Source organism: Tripterygium wilfordii, chromosome 13, assembly GCF_013401445.1.
Source record: "Tripterygium wilfordii isolate XIE 37 chromosome 13, ASM1340144v1, whole genome shotgun sequence".
NCBI lineage: Eukaryota > Viridiplantae > Streptophyta > Magnoliopsida > Celastrales > Celastraceae > Tripterygium > Tripterygium wilfordii.
This window is the reverse complement of record NC_052244.1, coordinates 15,491,747-15,514,202: the sequence shown is the minus strand read 5'-3', so window position 1 is coordinate 15,514,202 and position 22,456 is coordinate 15,491,747. Positions and strand designations below refer to the sequence as shown.

At 37.1% G+C, this 22,456-nt stretch overlaps 3 protein-coding genes across 9 annotated transcripts; 2 read left to right on the top strand and 1 right to left on the bottom strand.

Annotated features, from left to right (window-relative positions):
* Positions 1-774: 774 nt before the first annotated feature.
* On the bottom strand, positions 775-7,322 carry LOC120012075 (DNA repair protein RAD5B-like). Of its 7 annotated transcripts, none has more exons than XM_038863321.1 (18): positions 6,020-7,321; positions 5,765-5,898; positions 5,503-5,638; positions 5,361-5,414; positions 4,814-4,963; positions 4,538-4,689; positions 4,167-4,254; positions 3,790-4,011; positions 3,472-3,615; positions 3,216-3,368; positions 2,883-2,950; positions 2,577-2,699; positions 2,391-2,490; positions 2,166-2,278; positions 1,486-2,062; positions 1,318-1,389; positions 1,122-1,220; positions 775-1,021 (listed from the first exon to the last, which is right to left on the bottom strand). In XM_038863321.1, the coding sequence occupies exons 1-18, from the start codon at positions 7,259-7,261 to the stop codon at positions 899-901; spliced, it is 3,750 nt and encodes a 1,249-aa protein (XP_038719249.1). In that variant the 5' UTR covers positions 7,262-7,321; the 3' UTR covers positions 775-898. The 7 variants fall into 7 exon arrangements, 4 of the variants coding, with proteins under 4 accessions (XP_038719249.1, XP_038719254.1, XP_038719250.1 ...); XM_038863326.1 differs by having other exon boundaries at positions 776-1,021; positions 4,814-4,960; XM_038863322.1 differs by having other exon boundaries at positions 776-1,021; positions 4,167-4,251; positions 6,020-7,320.
* A 450-nt stretch (positions 7,323-7,772) lies between these two features.
* LOC120012254 lies at positions 7,773-10,398 on the top strand. The gene is made up of 5 exons (XM_038863592.1): positions 7,773-7,980; positions 9,343-9,457; positions 9,569-9,658; positions 9,744-9,842; positions 10,008-10,398. The coding sequence occupies exons 1-5, from the start codon at positions 7,913-7,915 to the stop codon at positions 10,107-10,109; spliced, it is 474 nt and encodes a 157-aa protein (XP_038719520.1). The 5' UTR covers positions 7,773-7,912; the 3' UTR covers positions 10,110-10,398.
* Positions 10,399-14,122: 3,724 nt separating this feature from the next.
* Positions 14,123-15,179, top strand: LOC120013948 (ricin B-like lectin R40G3). The gene is made up of 4 exons (XM_038865936.1): positions 14,123-14,285; positions 14,468-14,587; positions 14,709-14,925; positions 15,020-15,179. Exons 1-4 carry the CDS (start codon positions 14,154-14,156, stop codon positions 15,022-15,024), a joined length of 474 nt encoding a protein of 157 aa, XP_038721864.1. The 5' UTR covers positions 14,123-14,153; the 3' UTR covers positions 15,025-15,179.
* The last annotated feature ends 7,277 nt before the right edge of the window (positions 15,180-22,456 follow it).

The window sequence follows — 22,456 nt, the reverse complement described above, 5'->3', positions numbered from 1 at the left end:
ATATATCAATTGATGCTATTTTGATACTATTAGAATGTTTTTTTAACTTTGTCAATTTTTACAAAATATTTTTTTAAAATTTATTTTGTTGTTTCTATGTTTCACTTGATTGAATTAGGAATGTCTTCTGCTCTTTTTTAAATACATAAAATGATTGTAAAAATATTTAATGATAAGTTTTATTATTCTTTATAATTTTCTTTCTTTAAATGGTATGGATAGTCATTTTTCCTTTATTCTCCCGATTCAGCCTTCTTTGCAATAGAATCAAATTTTGACATACGAGTTGCAATTTAAGTGACAAAGGTATTAGACATAATCAATTGAATTATTAAATAGAATGTGTTTAGAATAATATTATGAACAGAAGAAGTCAAAATTCTAGCGTCTAATTTAATCCCAACCAAGTCAAATTTGTTTTGTTAATTTGATAAATTGAACTCCCAACTTCCCATTTAATTTAGTTCGCAATTTGATTGATGCCCTTCAAAATTCAAGCTGGCTATCATCGACTTCAAGCCAAGCCGAATGAAGGAAATGAAGCCAAGCTAACCATCATTCTCTTTGGTTTTGTCATTGCTTAATTTGCTTGTTTTCGAAATACTGTAGAGCTGAATAATCCAACAAGCTCGAGGAAAGTCTTAAACCGAGGGGAGAGGCAACAGAATCGAAGAATAGTCAAAGGCTGAGCTGGACATATCACAAAACCAACCAAACGACGCACAACTTACAAAAAAACCATGGAGAATATTGCAAGCTATGCAGTATGCACCAATGGATTTGGACTCACAACACCCCCCCCCACCCCCCCAGCCATGTCTAATTCCTTCAAAGTTCAAACCATTATGATAAAGGCTATACATCCAATTTCTAAACCAGAAAGTTGAAATAAGACAACTTATCTAAATAACATTTTGAGCTCTTCAATCCTGGCTGATCGAACCTCCTCATCAGTCAAGGCGCCCGCAATCATGCGTTGCTTCCTTGCCTGGACCTGCTGCATTCTCTCCTCCACTGTGTCCTGCATATTTGCTCCATTTTATTACTTGCTCAAGATATTAACCAGTAATTTATCTTGTCAATTTTAACGTAAATAATGTATTCAATCCCATGAACCTTACCTTGACAATGAATCTTCTAACATGTACTCTTCGCTTTTGTCCAATGCGATGGATTCGCATGATTGCTTGCTCCTCTACAGCAGGATTCCACCAGGGATCCTAACGTTTCGAATAGTAGGAGGAGATTTAACATCAATAGAAGAACTTTTTGTGAAGTTCTAGAAAAGGAAATTGTTTAAGTGATGTGGAAATTTACCATCAAAAATACATTTGAAGCTACAGTTAAGTTCAAGCCCACACCACCAGCTCTCAAAGACATCAACAACACCTGAAGGGTAAAATATCTGAAAAGGTTAACATTGTTTGATGTTGGAGCACCTAGAAAGTAGAAGGATAAAAGATAAACTACTAACTATCTGCTTACCATTTTTTCATTGGTTTCACTGAACTCCTTCAAAACCCTTTCCCTCTGCTTCTGCACCAGTTTCCCATCAAATCTTAAGAATCCGATCCCTCTCCTCTGCAATGGAATTTCCAGGAGATCAAAAAATGATGTCCACTGACTAAAAATAATACTCTTTTCACCAGAACCTGACCGTTTAATTTTTTCCAAGCATTCCAAGAGCTTTGAAACCTTTGAAGACTCCTTCCAGTTTCTCTCAACATCTACTCGAAACTTGCTTTCTGTTGGGCATGTAATGAGTTCGGTTTTCTTTAACAATGTACGGCAAATAGGGCATAGCCCGGTTATTGGGGTCCTCCAACTGGTGAGAAGACATTCTCTGCACATTCTATGAGCACATGGTGTGAGTACAGGATCATCTGCATACTCTAGGCATATTGGGCACTCCTTGTTTTCACCCCTACGGATATCCTCAACAACCTCCTCAATGTATGCTTGGGTTGGGGCTCCCTGCCTTGGAGTAGATGACTCAAAATTCACTTCCACAAACCTTCTTGCGAGTTTGTTCAAGTCTGCATACTGTTGTGAATCCGCTCGACTGCATGAGTTCATAATTGATTATAAATAAAGAAATGAGACAATGTTGTGGGAAAAGGTTAGCTAACATGGGAAAGCATTATATGTGGACCTCAGTCAACTACCTCATAACAAGAAATGGGTGGTTGCAACACTGCCTCAAACGCAGTAGTAGCTCAAGGATATTGGCATAGTTGTGAAGAACCTTCCCTTGTGCAACAAATTGATCAAACTGGACCTGTTTCACATAGCACAAGAGATTACAAAAGCTTTAAATTATCTGTATTACATAAGTTCATTCTCAGTTATGAGTGAAAGACATAGATAAATGAGCAGTTAAGACACTTTACTTTGGATCTTCTGAACAAGGCATCATAAAAGTCATGTTCAGCTTCGGATTGTTCACACTCAATGATCTTGATATCGATGGGAGGGAGGACAAGTATGGGCCTATAACCAAACACACCACCATCAGAAAAAGAAAAGGCGATGCTCGCAGCAGAATGAAATAAAAGAGGGAGGAAGCCTATAGTCACCTTCCTTCTTTATCCACTGTATCCTTAGTTCTTCTTAACATCAGTGGCCTTAAAATAGCCTTAACCAACCTCAGTCCTCTTGGATCATTATTTTCGTAAGGCCTTTGAATCAATTTATTCCACCTATCAAGAGCAAAGTTATATCAACAAAGTGGTGGTGATGAACAACCTAAGAGCTACAGAAATAAATTAAAAAGTACTATCTAAGCTAAAGTATAAATCGTCACCCTTATCTTTTCGTTGTTCAGTAAACAGAAAAAAGATAAGATATTTCAAATAATTGAAATTCAAATTGATTTATCATACCATGCCCAGTTGCACCAAGGTTCCACATGCAAGAAGCATAGAAGGCTGTAGAGGTCTTCCAAATTATTCTGTTGCAACAGACGACAAATAAGCTCAAAAGAGAAAAAAAAATGGATGACCAATATGATCGTTAAATATTAAATAGAATGCAAAAATATTCATTTTCAAAAAACTGTAACGAGTACAAATCAATTTGAGGGCTTAAACTTGATGAATTATAACAAAAAAAATGCTTTTAAAGTTAAGAACTTCATTTCATTTCAAATTCCCATGTGTAAAAGCGATTATGCTGCTATTGCAAACTCATCATATTAAAGAAGAACCAATCTGAACCTGAAGCGGGGTTCCTGTCAGACACCACCGGCAGTGAGAGGACAAGGTAAAGGCAGCCTGGGCACCCTGAGTCTTCCAGGATTTAATGGTATGAGCTTCATCTAACACCACCCTATACCAATCAACCATATGATAAATGCTGCACTCTCCATCCTACATTACATTTCAAGAATTCCACTTTAATATTAAATTTTGTAAGTGAAGATAAGAGGAAACTAAAAACAGGAAAAAGGAAAGAAAGCAAGAATTTCCTTACATTTTTGTAAGAGGCGGTTAAGACACCATATGTTGTCAAAACCACATCATATCCTGATATCACCATGGGGTTATTGGTTCTATCTCCACCATAATGAACAAAAACGGAAAGAGTTTCCCTCTCTGAATGGGTTTCAAGCTCATCCTGAAATTATCAAATGAACAATGTTGAAGGAAAATTAATAATCACTTGTTCCTTTCAAATTTAAAATCAGTAAGTAAATTAGGCTTTTGCCAAAGATTCTTTCTAATGCAAGAACATCATGAAAAGAAGCGGACTAGAGAATCAAAATGCATAAAAATATATCAGAAAAGTCACCTTCCATTGGCCTAACAAAGCCATGGGACAAACAATAAGAGTACCACCATTTGCTTTAGATGGAGTGTTCACACGAGCACCATTTTTTCCTTTCGAGTTTCCTGCATCATCTGCTGCTCTCAAGACGAGTTCTTGGTTATGAGAGCTTCCTCTGCCTGGCCTTGCAAGTATTAGAGCTATTGTCATAACAGTCTTCCCAAGACCCATAGCATCCGCTAAAATCTACATACGCAATTACCATGTCAGTAACATGATATTAATTTTATACGTTGTTACCCAAAACAAATGATGCATTAGTTAATAGACAAAAATTCAATAGAATAATTTACAGTAACATAGACAACAACTTGAAACACAGATTATTCTCAGGAAATTACCCCTCCTCTTGCCATTTGTGTGGCAGTGGGAAATTGAGTAGTTGCTTCCCCTGAAAATATATTCACATATATTGAAGAAGCCCTCCTGCTAAAGAACAATTTTTGTCAAAGTGCAAACTTGTGAAGACATTAACTATACAACAAATCTAACTAGTAAGACCACCAAGTTTAAACCTACTTCCTATTCAATTGTTTTTTTTTGTTTTCTCATAAAAAAACAAAATTAGCCTTCACTTTTTTTTACAGGTTAATGTGGCAAAGTGGTAATTTTTCCGGGATACAACCTAAAGGTCATGGTTCAATTTCTGAAAATTGTCTCTCCACTTTTATTTTAATACCAGAGTTGTTTAGCTACCGGAAAAACCACATACTCGTCACATATACGATATGCTGCCCAGCATGGATGAAGAGTTTTTGCTGCTCTTTCAACATCAATCCCCTGCTCTGATTCCGACATCCAATAGAGGGCTTGTTTCTGGTAGGGCCTTAGTTCACACATGAGTGTACTTGGGGGTTCCATCTCCTACATAGTTTCAAAAAGGAGATACAAAATGATTAAAAAGGAAAAAAAACACGATTTCTTAACCTTCATTTCCAAAAAATTCTGAACAAATAAATAAAAGAACCAACACTATAGAGTTGGATACCTCCAAGTTGTACACTTCTGCAGTGCCAACAATCTTATTCAGAGATGATTCTGAAATAGCTTGTTCGTCTTTGGATTGTTCTGGATACTGCTGGCAACCCATCCTTCGTTTAACTATAGGCAACATTGCTGCAGCATCTGTATCATCCTGCTTCAAAAACCATAGATATTTGCTTTTGTAATGCACTTGTCTTTACTCCTAGAACTCAAGTACTCAACAGAGCATGTTGTGGAGCTCAACCATATGCTTGAAATTTCCCACGTGTACAAGAATAATTCTTTAAGGAAAAAGCAGTAGGTTTGTGATTTTAATGTCATTTACTAATGCAAGGAAAGGCTTTCTTGAAATTTTTTTGATGGGTAAAACATCCATTGGTCAATGCATAATAAATCAACACTAAAAGTGAAATATAAACCTGTCATGAGTAAGTAAAGCATTTTTAGTGGCACTCAAGGATTATATCCAGCAGCTCCAATTATTCAAGCGACTGAGATTATGAAAATTGAAGAGAAAGAAACAAAAGGCTAGGTTTGAAAGACTAACATACCTCAAGATTCAGTGAGCGTTTCCGAGAATCAAGCTCTTCTGGAGTGAATTCAGCCTGTTTAAAGCGAAACACAAGAACAACATTAATATCACGTCTGATAGAAAGCTGAACCACAAAATGACCACAGGGGAGATACAAACACCTTCTGACATGGTTTTAATTTTAAAAATTTGAATAGGGTGAGGAGAGGATGGATCGTGGAGTCAATTTTTGAGGGGGAATCCAATCTCCATGTAGACGTATCACCTTCAGTGAATATTGACTGGTGTATAAAGAAGCTGCCACAATAAAAGCCCAATAAACCCAATTGAACGCACACAAATCTGACTTCAGCTTGCCTAAAACCATGTATAGAAACAAACAAAAGGCAAGTACGGAACCAACCAGCTAATGACTACTCCTACCTTACATATAGCATGATTTCCTGCATCATATGAAGGGTTGAAGGAGCAAATATACATCTACCAAGAACCTTCACCTTTGAAGAAGAAACAAGCGGAACAAGACATTTACCCCATTCCATTGGCAGTCTCCCAATCTAAAAAGAAAACATAGGATAACCATACTACTCTTTGCTCTTTAAAATAAAAGCATAAGTACTACAAAAGAATTAGTGAAAAGACATAAATTTATCTAAAGAGATTAAAGATGAATATAACCTCTCCGAATCTTTTGGTAGAGAAACGAACAATCCACTGCGCATTATAATGCGAATGAGCAGAAGGGAAAGCAAAGTGTACAATCTCATTGTCTACCAGTTTCCAGCCCTTTGTGGTGCAGATGCCGGTAACTATAGTACGCCCCACAAGATGCCAGTCATCCTCCAGTTGGAAATCCCCATCCTCCAGGGATTGATCCCTCAACCAGCAATCACGTATGTTCCATGTGCTTGACTTCCTCTGAAGCCCCAACTGAGGTACTCCTTTCCCTTTGGCATTCACCTTTTGCCCCTTATCTCTGTTTTCTATGAACATACAATACTCTTCAAATGTCATATCCTTGATACTCTTTTGAGGTAACAGTGGCTTATTGCTACCATCAGGCTGCTTCTTCGTCATTTCAGGCTCTGTTTCTTTTGGCTTCTCATGTTGCTTGTTTTCCGTTTTGAGACATTCCTCCTCCGGCATAGCTTCAACAACCGATAATGGTAATATTTGTTTCAGAGACTCAATATCTATTTCTTCCTTAACAGAGACCATCTCGGACCCCAAATAATGTTCTTCCTTTACTGTCACAATCGATAATGGAAGAACCTCTTCCGGCCTAGAAGATTCCTCCGTTTTGGTCGCCAATTGTTTCTCAGTCTCCATAACAACTTCTGTCGTCTCGGATACCTTACTTTCAGAACCCAAACCGGGTTCTTCCTTTACCGTCACAATCGATATTGAAAGAACCTCCACGGGCCCATAAGATTCCTCCGTTTTGGTCACCAATTGTTCAGGCTCCATAACAACTTCTCTCGTCTCGAACACCTTACTTTCAGAATCCAAACCGGGTTCTTCCTTCACCGTTACAATCGATAAAGGGGGAACCTCATCTACAGCCATTGAGTCCTCTGTATCGGGCACTAACTGTTCCGCCGACTGCAAACCTACATGTTCCTTCACTGAGACAATACTCTCGAACCCCAAATCCGGCTCTTCCTTTACTGCGATCTCCAGCTTGAGCCCATGGAGCGACTCCGGTTCTTCGATTTCATTGTTGACGAAGGCTGATATCCGAACCCCGGTACCGGTGACCGTTTTCGTGATGCTCGGAATGCCACGATCGTCGATGACGTGTTTTGCCTCCGAGTTGTTGCTAGATTGAAGAATGTCACCGCAAACACCTGATTCGGGAACAGATCCGAGTACAGCCGTGATCAGTTGGATGGTTTCTTCTTCTTTAACCATGACCTCCATGTTAGAGGAGATCTCAATACACGGCCGGGAAGAAGAGTATTGAGAGCAGATGATGGAAGAAAATGGAGGTTTTCGTGTGGGCAATGGCTTTTATTAGGGAGCAATTTTGGCGCGAGAGCAAATTTACTGTAGTAAGACTTGGCGGCTTATCTTTTCCCTATACTCAATTTTGAGTTTTTCCCGCGAAAAGTAGGGTAAAAAAATCGGAGCTAATCATGGCTTGACAGCTGGACATCGCTGGCAAGCGGATTTTAATGGAAAGTTTCGTGGATTAATTTATGGGTTAATAATTAATTAATACCCAAAGTGGACATCACGATATCAATTCTCTCTGAAGCCCAGGCCTTCAATTTCAGTGGATAATGACCCGGCCCATCAACTAGGCATCTGCTAACGACTGGCTAATTTCTTATGCCACGTCATCAGTTTTTATGCTTCATTAACCAGGTCATCACTTTTGTTCTAAAAGAACCAATCTGATTGGCTGACCGACGTGTGAAACTTAATGCGACTGCCTTGAGCATGGAGCGGCACCGGCCCAAAATTTTCCCTCTGGAAGCGCCGTCCGCTTGATTTGCTGCATCTATTTCTCTGATTGTCTCGATTTCTACACTCGCTTCGGCAGATTCAGAGATTCTCGGTGGAACATCTATGGCTTTTCTGTCGTTTGCTGGGAGACTTCTTTTCGCTTCGGTCTTCATTCTCTCTGCTTGGCAAGAGTAAGTCCCCTAGATCCGCGCCTTCCCTTTTCTTTTATAAAATGCCTGTTATCGTTGTTATTTTCGTGTCCAGTTTAAGTGAGGTTGTGTGTTTGTATGCCTAGAAAAGTTAAGGAAAAACGGTGATGCTTTTTGAATCTTTGGTGTTTGCTTATTGTCGAAATCATCCAAAATTACTTTAGTTGTTTGTTTCTCTGGTTTTCCAGCGACCGAATTGATCGCAGGGTTGATTATTTTTCTCTCCGAGAGCTGGCTCTCACTCAAGGCTTTATAACCGCAGCTTCAGATCTAATGAGTTTATTGACTCTTGCTCGTTAGCTGTTTTTATTTAGCTGCCTTTGGAATCTAACAATTTTTTTTTATAAGCGAAACCTTACTTGTTGATGGGAAACCTTTTTTTCTTTCGATTTATTCTTATGCCTTAATATTTACGCTTATATTCATTTGCTATTTTCTCTTTTTTAGTTTTACAGTGATGTTCTTTTTTATAGATTGTTTCATTTTCTTATGTCTTGGTCCATATTATTTGTAAATGATATCATTCTAGTGGATGAGACAATATTGGGAGTGAACTCAAAGCTTGAGATGTGGATATAAGCTTTAGAGATTAAAGGATTTAAATTAAGTAGATCCAGAAAATGCATGTAACAAAAATGTGAATGTTTCGTTGGATGTGTGGCCACACGAGGAAAGAAGAGATAAAAAATGTTTCGTTAGAACTTTGAACATGTATGACATTATCTAATTGTTATTGCATTATGTTATTATTATGACATGTCTTGATATTGAAAATTATGCTTGTTTTTATATAGTATGTAAAATCTTACGATTTGACGATTCCGATTTTACACCCTTATTCGATTCCGATTCGATTTTATGATTTCACTACCATGAGAATGTTACCAGTTGTCTTTTAATGTGCATTATCTAGTTATCTTTCTTGTTTTCTCTATACAAATGGACAACAAGAGAGATATATCATCAAATCCTCTTTGCCAGAGTTTTTTTTGGCTATTGAACTTGAGTGTAGCTAGTATGCTTCGCTGTTGCACAACTTTCATTAAATAACTGTTCATACTCCCTAGTTCCTTACAACTAAATTGGTGGTTTCGACGGATGGTGGCATGTTGGTTGGGGCTTTGGTCATTTTGGAAAGAAAGTGTGGTTTGAGATCTGTATGTCAATCACTTATGCTCACATAATTTATAGACTTATACTCAGTGTGTTGAGTTCTTTATATGTATCGACATTAGTTTCCTATTTTGTGAATCATTCATCCTTGCAATTGTAGTCCTTCAATAGTGCAACTACTCTACTGTATTATTGAGATCTTGAGCGCTGATTGGTTGTTCTTATCTATAGATTTAATGAATTTGGTATTGATGGTGGGCCAGCAGCAAAGGCATTAAGACCCAAATTCAATGTTTTCTCGAATCATGTGAGATCTCATACTGGGATGGAATTACCGCAAATTGAAGTGAGTACATATGTGACTCACATTTCTTTGAACTTGACAATTGGGATGAATCTTTGTTAAGTACATTGCCATATCATATTCAAATTTATTGTCCGCTTATGAGTTTTACAGATGAAGGTTATAGCTGCTACTGCTATCGCATTGAAGAGCATAGGAGGCCTCCTCTTCATATTTGGCAGCTCTCTTGGAGGTTGTCTTTTGGTATGTATTCCTTTCTATATCTTGTTTTGAGCTAAATTGATCGACAAAATCAACGTAATAAAAGTGTTGCCATCTTCTTGTGCAGCTTCTGCATCAGGCAGTCCTGACTCCCATTTTGTATGATTTCTACAACTATGATGCTGACAACAAAGAATTTCATCAACTTTTTACCAAGTTCACTCAGGTTAGCAATTAGCATTTATGCTGCCATGGGAGCTGTTAGTGTTCACTTTCTTCCATATTCAACACCTTTTTCTTCTAATCTTCTGATAATAGTATCTGGTTTGGGAGGTTTTGGTCAAGAATCGAGATTAAGAATGATCTATGAAATTTTTATTCCTCGATGCAGGAATTGGCGCTGTTGGGAGCATTGCTCTTTTTCATAGGCATGAAGAACTCGACTCCAAGGAGACAACTCAAGAAGAAGCCGGGCAAAACAAAATCGGCATGAAGAAGGGGCGTCTGATAACTGCTCTTTTGAATTTTGTTGTATGGTTGATTTTCTAGATTTTACGGGAAAGATAGTCTTGTTATGGTTGTGTCAGGCATCATATTTTGTAGGGTTAGCTAATGAAGAGGGTATTATTTGCTTTGATAATGTTGCATCATCACCCACTGTGCTTGTTACGTTTATGGGAGTACTCCATTGTTAATGGAGTTTACTAGTGTCGTTACTTTCGAGCGACTATGGTTCTTTGCATGACAAATAAGCAATACAGCTTTCACCTATGTTTAAAATACTTCAGCCGATTTAGCCCAACCTTGTTGGTAGGGTATTTTGGTCATTTTCTGTTGACTGATATATCCTTAAACTAGCGTCTTCGCCATTGGGAATGGTATTCTGGTTTTTTAGTGATGTCTTATTTTTTTTGCCAAAAGTATAAAAATAGCCTTCAAAGACCAACGTAGTCATTTTATAGATATTAAGGGGCCATTTTGGTCATTTCGTTGACAAAGTTGGTGAAAAAGCAAACACTAGCTGTTTTATCCTTTGGTGGACCGGCCTGCGACTACCTGGGCCTGGCATGACTCGCTGTCTTTTGCGGGCCAGGCCAGAATTCTCGACGCAGCGGCCCACTTTACCTCTCTAGTAATGTTTAACAATAGGACCAGGAGAGCATTTAAAACCTTACACAATTTGCACCCTACGCCATGAGCATGCAATGATGTATGGTCACTACAATAAAGAGTAAATTTTAATTTTGGTTAGTAATAGATAGGTCTTGTTACAACTCAGTATCTTACATTCCAAACGTAATAAATAAAGTCACTCATTTTACTGAGTCGTTTCACAATTAGGATTTTATTGAGTAGTTAATGTTTGTGAAAAATACAATTCACCCCTCTTCTTAAACTATTTCATACAAGTTAACTCCATAACTAATTCACAATTGGAAATTTTTATGTCATAGTTGGGATTAAATTTTGAATTGACTTTCTTATGCGTCCTACCTCCATTTTCATTATTAAAAGAGGTTAAATTGTCTAATTCATTAGATTCATAGACCATCCTAAATTATGGATCATCATAATTTGTAACTATACTAAAATTGTCATCTTCATCCTCCCCACCGTTATTAGTAACATTATTTCCCTCTTCCCCATGCTCCCCATCATCAAATTTAACCGTGAACAAAGTTGTAAAATGAGTGATTAATTTGTAACATGAGGGAGTGCATTGTAACATTAACTATCTTTCAGTGGTAAAAAGTAACATTTACCCATATAATAAGTGTCCAACAAATATTATATATATATATATATATGTATTTATGGATAGTTAATGCTCGTACGTAGTATCAATTAATACGTACAATAAAATACGTTGACATGCACATTTTGTTTTCCCCAATTAAGACTCAAGAGTGCATGGAGTTAATGCAGCACGTTATATTGTCAGTCAACACATGCAATTTATTACAATCCGAACTATATGCATAATTGTGTCTATATAAAATGAACCATAAAATTCCTCATTTCTAATATTGCTAGATCTAATGACTAATGCTAATTCAAGTGTGTATGACTTGACTTCATATGGGAGTAAAAAAAAAAAAGAGCAGGTACTGGTTAAGTGGTCATAAAATATATGTTCCCATGGTTGATTATTTTCTTTAATTTTTAAATATCAAGTTGTTGATTTCATTAGAGATAAAGGCATATATGGGGATGCACATACAAAAATAAGTTAAAAATAATAAAGATCCTAGTGATAATCATCCCAGAAACATCACATCAGTGTGTGACATGCATTCATTGGATGTGGTTTTCAATAAGGCCCTTCTTATGATGTCATCACACCCAATGAATGCATGACACACACTGTTGGAATGATTATTACTGTGATCCCTAGTATTGTTGAAAATAAATAGTCATTCTCTACTAAATATTGCATATGGGAGTATTCGGTCCCGCTAGCTGTACATAGAATCTATGTACATAATGGTACCTAGCACATGTGGCATGCCACATGTGTTGATGACAAAGCAAATTCAAATTTCAAAAAAAATTAAAACTAAAAATGGATATGTATTTTTCTCTCACTTGCTTTACTTTTTCTTTATTTAACCGAATTTCAAAACGTTGTATCTCTCAAAATACATGTTCGATTTCCATAAAAATTACATATTCATAATCAGCATGTAAAACTCTTTTCAACAAGATCTATTGTCGATATGTTTCGCTTGATCGTTCTTAATTACACTTTTCTCGTGAACAATGTAATAAGATCTGGAACAATTAAATCACGAACATTTATTACATTATTTCAGTTTCTTACTACATTTTTCAAACATTTTATTACATTGTTTGATTTTTTTATTACATTATTTTCTCATTGAACCATACTTATATCACATTGTTTTTATAGGAACGTCCAAATTGTCCGTGGGAAGCTTAACTCATCGGAATCGAGCTCATGTTAGTGAGACAAGTCGGAATCCGCTCTCCCTCTTTAAACAAAATTAAAATTAATAAAACTTCCTCATTTCACCCATAACACACTATTACATTGTTTAAAACTCTTATTGCATTGTTTAAACATTTTACTACATTGCGTCTGTCTCTAGTCACATTGTTTTATCGCTTTTATTACATTATTTCAGCTTCTTATTACATTGTTTAAAATTTATCGCATGGTTTCAGCCTCTTATTACATTTTTTCAGCTTCTTATTAAGTTGTTTATTAAATTCGACCATTGTTTTTGCATGAACCAAGGCCAAAAGTATGAGTTTTACAAAACCGAGCTCAAACAGTACGTTGTTTAAAATTTATTACATTGTTCTATCCTTTAATTACATTGTTTCAACCTCTTATTACATTATTTCAACCTCTTATTACATTGTTTAATAAATTCGGCCGTTGTTTTCGCAAGAACCAAATACGCTGAAGTATGAACTTTACAAAGCAGAGCTCAAACAGTACGTTGTTTAAAATGTTATTACATTGTTCGAACATCTTATTACGTTGTTTCAACCTCTTATTATATTGTTCGAGTATCTTATTACATTGTTTAATAAATTTGGCTATTGTTGTTGCAGGAACCAAGGACCCAAAAATATGAGCTTTACAAAGTCGAGCTCAAACAATACATTCCAATCTCGTATCCTCTAAGGTTGTAGAAACACAAAGATGAGAGTAGTTGGTCTCTTTCTCTTAGAATCTACTCTCATGATTGTCGAAAAATAAAAATTTAGCGAGAACCAAGCTGAGTCAAAAATACCCGTTTGGGTCTAGAACTGGCTCGGGCACTTTCAGCGGTTGTTATGGTCGAAAATGGTTGCAAAATGTTGCCCTTGGTTCAGTCAATCAAAAGGCACCAACGGTTGGCCAAAAAGTCATTGGAGTTGGCCGGATCTAGCTCATTTAGGCGGCGGTGGTCATGACATTGTGGGGGATTATCGAGCGATTCCCACAGTTGTCCATTGCTAATGATGGATGGGCTTTGTTACTGGGGACATGATGCTTCTTTTGGGAGTGGCGGCAGTTGGTATGGTGGTCGGATGGAGGAGTTTGGCCATTGGCCATGGAAACCTGCGGCTTGGAGCTGCAAAATAAGAGAGAAAATGGTGGAGAGAGAAAGAAGAAAAGAAATAACAAAAGGAAACAAGAAAGTGAATGCATATAAGAGAGAGAAAGAAATTACAAAAGAACCAGGAAAGAGAAATATATATTTTATTTAAAATGCTCCTATGTGGCATAATGATTTGTCATGCCACATAGGCTATGTACAATTATGTACAAAAAACCTATGTACAGATATCATTTTCCGGGAGTATTTGAGACCCTTGAGGGAAGCTATTTGAGGGGATCCGAGTCCAAATTGGTCATTATATTATAATAAGACTCATTATAGGTAGAGTCATTAATTAACTAAATTTCATGTCGGTAGTAAATTAATTGCTGTTTCGTTTAGCCTATATAAGAAGGCATGCAGGCCTCCCTAGAAACCCATCCCATTCTTATCTCATCCCAAGCTTATACGTACAGTTAACAATGGCTGCAAACATGGCTGCAACAAACCAACCTACTTATAGAGTGTATTGCAGGGCTTCTCCCAACTATAATCTGGCCGTCGGTGATGGTGTGGCTATTCTTGCACCTATTGATAAAAATGATGAGCGCCAGGTATATTCGTGAAAGGACGATCCATTAAATTTTTATTGTTTTTAATCTTTTCATTTTTGTTAAAATGCATGTTTTCATGATCTTCAATCGTTTTTTTTTATGTATGCATACATATAACTTACAAGGAGTACTTGCTAGTATATATATATATAGGCCTAACATTCATTTATTTGTTGTTGCAGCATTGGTACAAAGATGACAAGTACAGCTATAAGAAGGACGCATGGGGCTTCCCTTCCTTTTCTCTGGTTAATAAAGCAACTGGTCAGACACTAAAGCATTCCTTCGATCACCCCGTTCCTGTAAGGATTCTCTAACCTTAAAATTGCATACTTTCTTAATCTGTCGTTTATAATTTTACAATTAATGATAGCATATTGCATTCCTTGTAACCATTTACTGTGAAAATTGTTATGCCTGTAGGTGAGATTGGTTACTTACAATCCAGATGTTCTTGATGAGTGTGTCTTGTGGGCACAAGCAGACGATCGTGGTGAAGGTTACAAGGCTATAAGGAGTCTTACTCCCGCATCGCATTTGGAAGCTGCTGCTTTGAATGATTGTTCCTATCATGGTGCTATAATTATGGGCGGGATTTGGATTAATAAAAATAATCAGCAGTGGAAAATTGAACCCCACAGTAAGGAATATAGAAATCACAATAATCTCTTTTTTATTCTTTTTTTTGAGCAATATATTTTCACTCATCTTCTCCTCCCCAATCATAAATGCAGGTTGAATACTTGTGATGGTGCTGCCTTCTCTAGGAGCTGTCATGTATTTGTGTGTTTTATGTTTCTACCATATAATAAAAGCTTGATATGGCTGTCAATCGAGACGATGTTGCCTTTTCTTATGGTTTGGAATAAAAATTTGTATTCTCTCTTTTTGTGTTCTCTGTTTCTATCATGTAATAAAAACTTGATATGGCTGTTACGTACCCAAGTTGATATTGCCTTTTCGTATAACTTAGGATCTATTACACCATGACGAAGCCAATATATTGCTGCATATTGTGCTGTATATATAGGGTATTCAACAATCAACATCCTTTTTTTTTTGTGAATGAAAATGGTCCAGCACTTGAGAGAGTGAACGAACAGGTCTGCCGAGCTTAGTTTTGGTAATCCAAAAGGTCGATGAAGATAAACAATAGGCCAGTCCTAACCTAAGTTAGGGCTTTGGGCAACAAGCCGACTCGAGGGCACACTATTATTTCTATAACAAATTTTTTATCAATAAAAATAGAAGATACAACGCAGCCGCAGCCCAAGCTCCCGCATCACTCATTAGTCATCATGCCATAGCCACCAAGCAGGGGGGGTGGGGGGTCTCATTCTCTTCCGATTAATTGATGAGTGTTTTATGGAGGTCATCCTCTTCAGATTAAGTTTTTTAATCGGCTAATGGTTGTCAGAATTCTCCACTCATCTGATTATCATGAGATTTTGGGGTCTCATACAAATTAATGTTTTTAACCGATGTGCTTGGCAGCCTCGATAAGACTAACTAGAGACTGAGTTCGATGCATCAAGGTATCATGCAATCACACAATTTCCTATCCACGTTAATGTGGTATCCGTCCGCTGGGAAATTTTTGGTATTCTCCTATGAATCCAAGTTTAGTTTTGTCATCATGTAATTAATTTCCTTATGTTGGCTGTAACCCAGATGAGATTGGACAGTCAACAGCATCTATCTCTAGATCAACCTCTACTATGGTTGTACTAAAAAAAGAAAAACTCTACGCGGGTTGAACTGGAATTATTGATTTTTTTTTTCTTGCTGATATAAGGTCAATATTAATTGTCTTTTTATTAAAATTTTCTGATAGGTTAGCACTGGGAAACTCATGTCTTCTTTCGATGTAATACTGGTTCCTGACTTGACTTTATATGTGAATCAAAAAAAAATCAATACATACTGTTCATATGTGTGTGTATGTGTGTGAGTGTGCTATGACATGGTTGATTTTTTCTTCTTCTTCTTTTTTTATATCGAGTTGGCAACGAAACTTCAAGGTATTGAAGATATATATATATATATATTGCTTAAACAAAGACTTACAATTAGGTAGAGTCATTAATTAACTTTTCATAAGTCGTATATGTTGGTTTTTTTTTTTTATTTTCTTATGTTGGGTTTACATATTAAATGACAACTGTATTATGGGCTATCTAATTCTATAGGGCCGAATAATTGATCTATTAATTGGGCTCTAGAGATATCTATTGGGTATGGGCTATAATGTGTAGAAACCTAATACTAATTAGATTAGGGTTTGATGGGATTCTAGTCTAAATTAGTATATAAAGGTCAAGCCAAGGGTTGTGGTCCCCAAGCCAAATCACAAACGCCACTTGCGTCTTCTCCTCTTCTCCCATTCAAGAGTGAGAGTTCTTTGTGTTTTCAAGAACATAAGGTGATTTGTCTGTGGAAGACTCCATCCTTCTTTGTTTTGGAAACATGGATTCAGGTTTGTCTTCTCAACATGTATTCTTGATGATACAACATGATCCTTATTATATATAAATAGTCTAACAATTGGTATCGGAGCAGGTTATGTTGTATTATTGAGTGATATTTTTCAAATTTTTTTTTTTTGATGATCTATGATTATGTGCATGGATTTAGAAGTCTGATATTTCAGAATAAATTGATTGAGATTATATGTTGCCAAAGTAACCTCTATGATGTAGATTAGTTTATTTTTTGGAATATTTAGATGTGTGTGTCAGTGTTCATGCGGATGATAATCGGCCTAAAGGAAGGTTGTTGTTTGGCCGAATAATAGACATGCCTGTGGTAATAAATATCAGACAACTATTAGGATTTCCATGTGAATAATGAGTCGGTCCAAAGAAAGGCTTGTTAGTTGACAGGATTGGTTGTTAATATTTGATTACTGCACTAAGAGTACCACTTGCAATTGATATTTCTGTCCAAAGACTAAATGTCAATGTTGTGCTAGGTATTTTTTGAATTGTTTAATCATGTCAATGAATTTATTTGATTACTTATTCATGTACTGTGACATGATTGTGAGCTTGCTATTTTGTCTTGTTCTCAATTCAGTTAACACTTCCGCATCAACAATATCTGCCAATATCAATTCCATTCCTGTGCTTAATGGCACAAATTTTAAGAATTGGAAAGAGAACGTTATGATTGTTCTTGGTTGCATGGATCTTGACCTTGCGCTTCGGGAAGAACAACCTACACCTCTCAGTGAAAATAGTTCCACTGAAGACAAAGTGAACATGGAGAGGTGGAACCGTTCTAATCGTATGAGTCTTATGATCATGAAACGTTCCATTCCGGAAGCTTTTCGGGGCTCTATGTCCGAAGAAGAAATTGCTAAGAAGTTCCTTGGGGAAATTGAACAACGTTTTGTGAAAAACGAGAAGGCTGAAACAAGTACCCTTTTGGCTAACCTTGTTTCAATGAAGTATAAAGGTGAAGGGAACATAAGGGAGTACATCATGGAGATGTCAAATCTCTCTTCCAAACTAAAGGCACTAAAGTTAGAGCTGTCGGAAGACTTGCTTGTGCATTTGGTTCTTATCTCGCTTCCTGCGCAATATAGTCAATTCAAAGTGAGTTACAACACCCAAAAGGATAAGTGGACTCTTAATGAGCTCATATCTCACTGTGTGCAAGAAGAAGATAGGATTAAACGAGAGAGGGCTGAAAGTGCTCACTTAGCAACTACCTTTAAGGACAACAAAAGGAAAAGGGGAAAAGAAGCTGCAGCTGGGACATCTGAACATAGGGGGCAAAAGAAACAGGATAAGGAGTTTACTTGTTTCTTTTGCAAGAAATCTGGACACATGAAGAAAGAATGTCCCAAGTATGCCAACTGGCGTGTCAAGAAAGGTATGCTTCTCACTTTAGTTTGTTCTGAAGTTAATTTAGCTTCTGTGCCTACACACACTTGGTGGGTGGATTCTGGTGCCACTACTCACATAAGTGTGTCTATGCAGGGTTGCCTGTGGAGCCGAAAGCCAAGTGATGCTGAAAGATTCATCTATGTGGGTGATGGCAAAACAGTTGAAGTAGAGGCTATTGGAACTTTTAGGTTATCATTGAAGACTAGCTATCTTTTGAATTTAGAAGAGACTTTTGTAGTACCGTCATTTAGACGGAATTTGGTTTCAGTTTCTGTTTTGGACAAATTAGGCTATCTTTGTTCTTTTGGAAACAATAAATTTAGTCTCTTTCAAAATTCAAATCTTATTGCTACTGGTTCTTTATCTTTGTCTGATAACCTATATTTGTTGGATATTGTTGCCTCATTCAATGAAACCTTGCATATAAGTTCGCATGGTACAAAACGAAAATTAACTGACAGGGATTCCGCCTCTTTATGGCACAAGCGTTTGGGCCATATCTCTAAACAGAGAATTCAAAGACTTGTGTCTGACGGGATTCTTGATCCTCTTGATTTGACAGATTTCCAAGTCTGTATTGAGTGTATTAAGGGGAAACAAACAAACATTAGGAGATTGGGTGCGAATAGATGTTCGGATGTATTAGAACTGATTCATACTGATATATGTGGGCCATTTCCTACAGCTTCTTGGAATGGTCAGCAGTATTTTATTACGTTCATAGATGACTATTCGAGATACGGGTATCTATATCTAATTCATGAGAAGTCTCAATCCCTGGATGTGTTTAAGGTTTTTAAAGCCGAAGTTGAAAATCAACTTAACAAGAAAATTAAAGCAGTCAAATCTGATCGTGGTGGTGAATACTATGGTAGATTTGATGGATCAGGTGAACAACGTCCAGGACCTTTTGCAAAATTCCTAGAGGAATGCGGTATCGTCCCGCAATACACAATGCCAGGCAAACCTAGCATGAATGGTGTTGCTGAAAGACGAAACAGAACGCTTAAGGACATGGTAAGAAGCATGATTAGTCATTCTTCCTTGCCAGAATCCCTCTGGGGAGAAGCTCTAAAGACTGCAGTGTATATCCTCAACAGAGTTCCAAGCAAAGCGGTAGCAAAAACTCCTTATGAATTGTGGACAGGAAAGAAACCTAGTATTAGGCACCTACACATTTGGGGTTGTCCAGCCGAGGCTAGGCCTTACAAGCCTAATGAAAGGAAACTGGACTCAAGAACTACAAGCTGCTACTTTGTAGGGTACTCCGAACGGTCAAGGGGTTTCAAATTTTATGATCCCACTACTAGAACTTTTTTTGAGACTGGAAATGCAAGATTTCTTGAGGAGGTTGAGTTTGGTGAGGGAGATAAAGTTAAAGACATTGTCTTTGAAGAGGACTTTATTACTCTTCCTATTGCTGTTGATAATGTTCAGGCTATTATTCCTGACATTGTCATAAATGCAAATCTGGAATATCAAGACAATGTCGAAGAGCTCCCTGTACAAAATGAAGAAATTGCACCTGAAGTGCAAACTCAACAACCTCAGGCAGATGTGCCATTGAGAAGATCCACAAGAGAAAGGAAAAATGCGATTCCGGATGATTACATCGTATTCCTCCAAGAGCATGAGTTTGACATAGGGGTAGTGGAAGATGATCCAATCAATTTCCACCAAGTCAAACAAAGTTCTAACTCTCAAAAGTGGATTGATGCCATGAACGATGAGATGAAATCTATGAAAGACAATGACGTTTGGGATCTCATTGAGTTGCCTGCAGGTGCGAAGCCCATTGGTTGTAAGTGGGTCTTCAAAACCAAAAGGGATTCAAAGGGCAAAATTGAGAAATATAAAGCGCGTCTTGTTGCTAAGGGATTTACTCAAAAGGAAGGCATTGACTATAAAGAGACTTTCTCTCCAGTTTCTTCAAAAGACTCTTTTAGGACTATAATGGCACTTGTGGCTCATTATGATTTAGAGCTACATCAGATGGATGTAAAGACTGCGTTTCTAAATGGAGACATTAAAGAGACAATTTATATGGTACAACCAGAAAACTTTGTATTCAGTGATTCAAAGGACATGGTTTGTAAATTAAAGAAATCCATTTATGGTCTCAAACAGGCTTCTCGTCAATGGTACCACAAGTTTCATCAAACAATTATCTCTTTTGGTTTTGAGGCAAATAAGGTTGAAGATTGTGTGTATCACAAGTTTAGTGGGAGTAAGTTTATTTTTCTGGTTTTGTATGTCGATGATATACTGCTTGCTAGCAGTGATATAGGCTTATTGCACGAAACCAAGAGATTTCTGACTAAGAATTTTGAGATGAAAGATCTTGGTGACGCCTCTTTTGTGTTAGGAATACAAATATATCGAGATCGCTCTCGCGGTATTCTTGGGTTATCACAAAAGAGCTATATCGAAAGAGTTCTTAATAGATTCGACATGAAATTTTGTGCACCAGGAGATAACCCTATTGCTAAAGGAGATAAACTTAGTCTCAAACAATGCCCTAAGAATGATTTGGAACATGAAGAAATGCAAAAGATTCCTTATGCGTCAGCTGTAGGAAGTCTTATGTATGCTCAAGTATGCACGCGCCCGGACATTGCGTTCATAGTAGGGATGTTAGGCAGATTTTTAAGTAACCCAGGGATGGATCATTGGAGAGCAGCCAAACGGGTCATGCGTTATTTGCAGAGAACAAAAGACTATATGCTCACCTATCGGAAGTCAGATAATTTGGAGATCATTGGGTATTCTGACTCTGATTTTTCTGGATGCCAAGATAGTTTAAGATCCACATCAGGCTATATTTACCTGCTTGCTGGGGGAGCTATTTCTTGGAGGAGCGCTAAGCAGTCATTCACAGCTGCGTCTACTATGGCAGCTGAGATTATAGCTTGTTATGAGGCATCAAATCATGGATTATGGCTACGCAACTTTGTCACTGGGCTGCGTGTTGTGGTTGGCATTGAAAGACCACTTAAATTGTTTTGTGACAATAAGTCTGTTGTGCTATATTCCAATAATGATAGAAGCGGTACGAAGTCGAAGCACGTAGACATTAAGTTTATCGTTGTTAAAGAAAGAGTTCAGAGTCAACAATTGTCTATGGAACATATTGGGTCAAACTCCATGATTGCGGATCCGCTCACAAAGGGTTTACCACCCAAAGTGTTTCATGAGCATACTGCTCGTATGGGTGTTATCTTATTAGATGATGTGCAGCTTTAGTGGGAGTTTGCATTTATTTTTATTAATCCTTTTTTGGGCACATTTCTATTTATTTTCTGCAGAATAAAGTATGTTGCTCATATTATTGACTCTGGATGTGTTCATGTTTGATCTCATAAAGAATTAAGTCGGACCAGTTGGGAATAGGCATGTTTAAGATCATATTACATGTAATTTCCATGCTATGCATCCATACTCGATCTATGTCATTGAATGTGTTGGTATGGTGACCATTGATGGGTCTAGTTACGAATATATGTGACCAAGGCCGCTTTGATCTCATACTGATATAGGAGATGGACCAGATTGTTACTAAAGAGATATTTCAAGGTAGATAGTTTATGGTGCGCACTCAAGACTACATGTGATACAATTGTCTCAGGAAACATATGTAAACCCAAGTGGGAGATTGTTGGTTTTTTTTTTTATTTTCTTATGTTGGGTTTACATATTAAATGACAACTGTATTATGGGCTATCTAATTCTATAGGGCCGAATAAGTGATCTATTAATTGGGCTCTAGAGATATCTATTGGGTATGGGCTATAATGTGTAGAAACCTAATACTAATTAGATTAGGGTTTGATGGGATTCTAGTCTAAATTAGTATATAAAGGTCAAGCCAAGGGTTGTGGTCCCCAAGCCAAATCACAAACGCCACTTGCGTCTTCTCCTCTTCTCCCATTCAAGAGTAAGAGTTCTTTGTGTTTTCAAGAACATAAGGTGATTTGTCTGTGGAAGACTCCATCCTTCTTTGTTTTGGAAACATGGATTCAGGTTTGTCTTCTCAACATGTATTCTTGATGATACAACATGATCCTTATTATATATAAATAGTCTAACAGTATATACTAATATACATGTGATATGACATGGTTGATTTTTTATTCTTCTTCTTTTTTTTTAATATCAAGTTGGCAACGAAACTTCAAAGGTATTGCAGATATATAGTTATGTACAAGACTTATAATCGGTAGAGTCATTAATTAACTTAATTTCATAAGTTGGTAGTAAACTAATAGGTGTTTTGGGGTTTCG

Coding starts and splice junctions, on each gene's coding strand:
- LOC120012075 (XM_038863321.1), bottom strand. CDS start 7,261: ATGGAGGTCATGGTTAAAGAAGAAGAAACCATCCAACTGATCACGGCT. Junction 5,415..5,502: donor AATTAAAACCATGTCAGAAG/GTGTTTGTATCT, acceptor CGCTTTAAACAG/GCTGAATTCACTCCAGAAGA. Junction 4,012..4,166: donor CACAAATGGCAAGAGGAGGG/GTAATTTCCTGA, acceptor TTGCGTATGTAG/ATTTTAGCGGATGCTATGGG.
- LOC120012254 (XM_038863592.1), top strand. CDS start 7,913: ATGGCTTTTCTGTCGTTTGCTGGGAGACTTCTTTTCGCTTCGGTCTTC. Junction 9,458..9,568: donor TGGAATTACCGCAAATTGAA/GTGAGTACATAT, acceptor TGAGTTTTACAG/ATGAAGGTTATAGCTGCTAC. Junction 9,843..10,007: donor TTTTTACCAAGTTCACTCAG/GTTAGCAATTAG, acceptor TCCTCGATGCAG/GAATTGGCGCTGTTGGGAGC.
- LOC120013948 (XM_038865936.1), top strand. CDS start 14,154: ATGGCTGCAAACATGGCTGCAACAAACCAACCTACTTATAGAGTGTAT. Junction 14,286..14,467: donor ATAAAAATGATGAGCGCCAG/GTATATTCGTGA, acceptor TTGTTGTTGCAG/CATTGGTACAAAGATGACAA. Junction 14,588..14,708: donor CCTTCGATCACCCCGTTCCT/GTAAGGATTCTC, acceptor TTATGCCTGTAG/GTGAGATTGGTTACTTACAA.